At 58.7% G+C, this 738-nt stretch overlaps 1 protein-coding gene across 1 annotated transcript in view; it reads right to left on the reverse strand.

Annotated features, from left to right (window-relative positions):
- LOC104080664 (40S ribosomal protein S4) overlaps positions 1 to 738 on the reverse strand; it is a 4,321-nt gene that overhangs the window by 1,272 nt on the left and 2,311 nt on the right. Inside the window, exon 4 of the mRNA XM_009583141.1 lies at positions 2 to 116. Within this exon, the coding sequence (XP_009581436.1) occupies positions 2 to 116 (115 nt within the window). The remainder of the gene's footprint in view (position 1; positions 117 to 738) is intronic.

A 738-nucleotide genomic window follows, 5' to 3' on the forward strand; every position in this document is an offset into this window, starting at 1 on the left:
ATGTCCATTGGTGGCCTTCACGTGAACCACGTCAAATGACCCAGGGTGTCTCTCTCGGTTGGTGATCACCCCAATACGGCCCAAGTTGGCACCGCCGGTCACCATGCACAGGTTACCTGGGGTGAAGGAAGATGGTTGTGACAAGAGCTGGCACAAGGTGCCGTGGTGAAGCCCTTCCGCTTGGGCTCTTTGAGGAGCGCCACTGGAGAAGGGCAGGGACAGAGCCGCACTGGCCCACAGAGCGGCCACTGGAGCACCTGGTGACACCTACGTCCCACAGGAACCCTGGCACACCTCGAGTAGCCAAACAGCTCTCTGGGCCCAAGGCCCGTACCAAACATTCCCCACCACCTTCTCGGTTGCGTCAGCACCAAGGAGGTGTTCCCGTACCACTTTTCCTGGCACTGCTCATGGCTCTGTAACCGAAACCTTCTCCCACAGCAAAGGGCCAGGAATCTCCCTACGGCTGCCCAGATTGCTTTCCGCTCACAGCCCCACAAGAGCCGGGCTCAAGCAACCTCTCCACCAGCTCGCTGCTTCTACCCGATGCCTGCTTGCTCTCGGAATCGCTCCAATTCCCTACGTCAAATGCCTCCCACTGCCAGCACATGGGAGGAATCCCTGCTCCAGGTGGAGACCCACCCCTTCCCAAGGCTGCCACCGCTGCCTCTCTACTTTAGACCAAAGACGTCTGGTGTCTGTATTTAACTTCCACACTGCTCTTCACGGTGGGAAAGA

The sequence above is a fragment of the Fulmarus glacialis genome, unplaced genomic scaffold (genome assembly GCF_000690835.1).
Source record: "Fulmarus glacialis isolate BGI_N327 unplaced genomic scaffold, ASM69083v1 scaffold5238, whole genome shotgun sequence".
NCBI lineage: Eukaryota > Metazoa > Chordata > Aves > Procellariiformes > Procellariidae > Fulmarus > Fulmarus glacialis.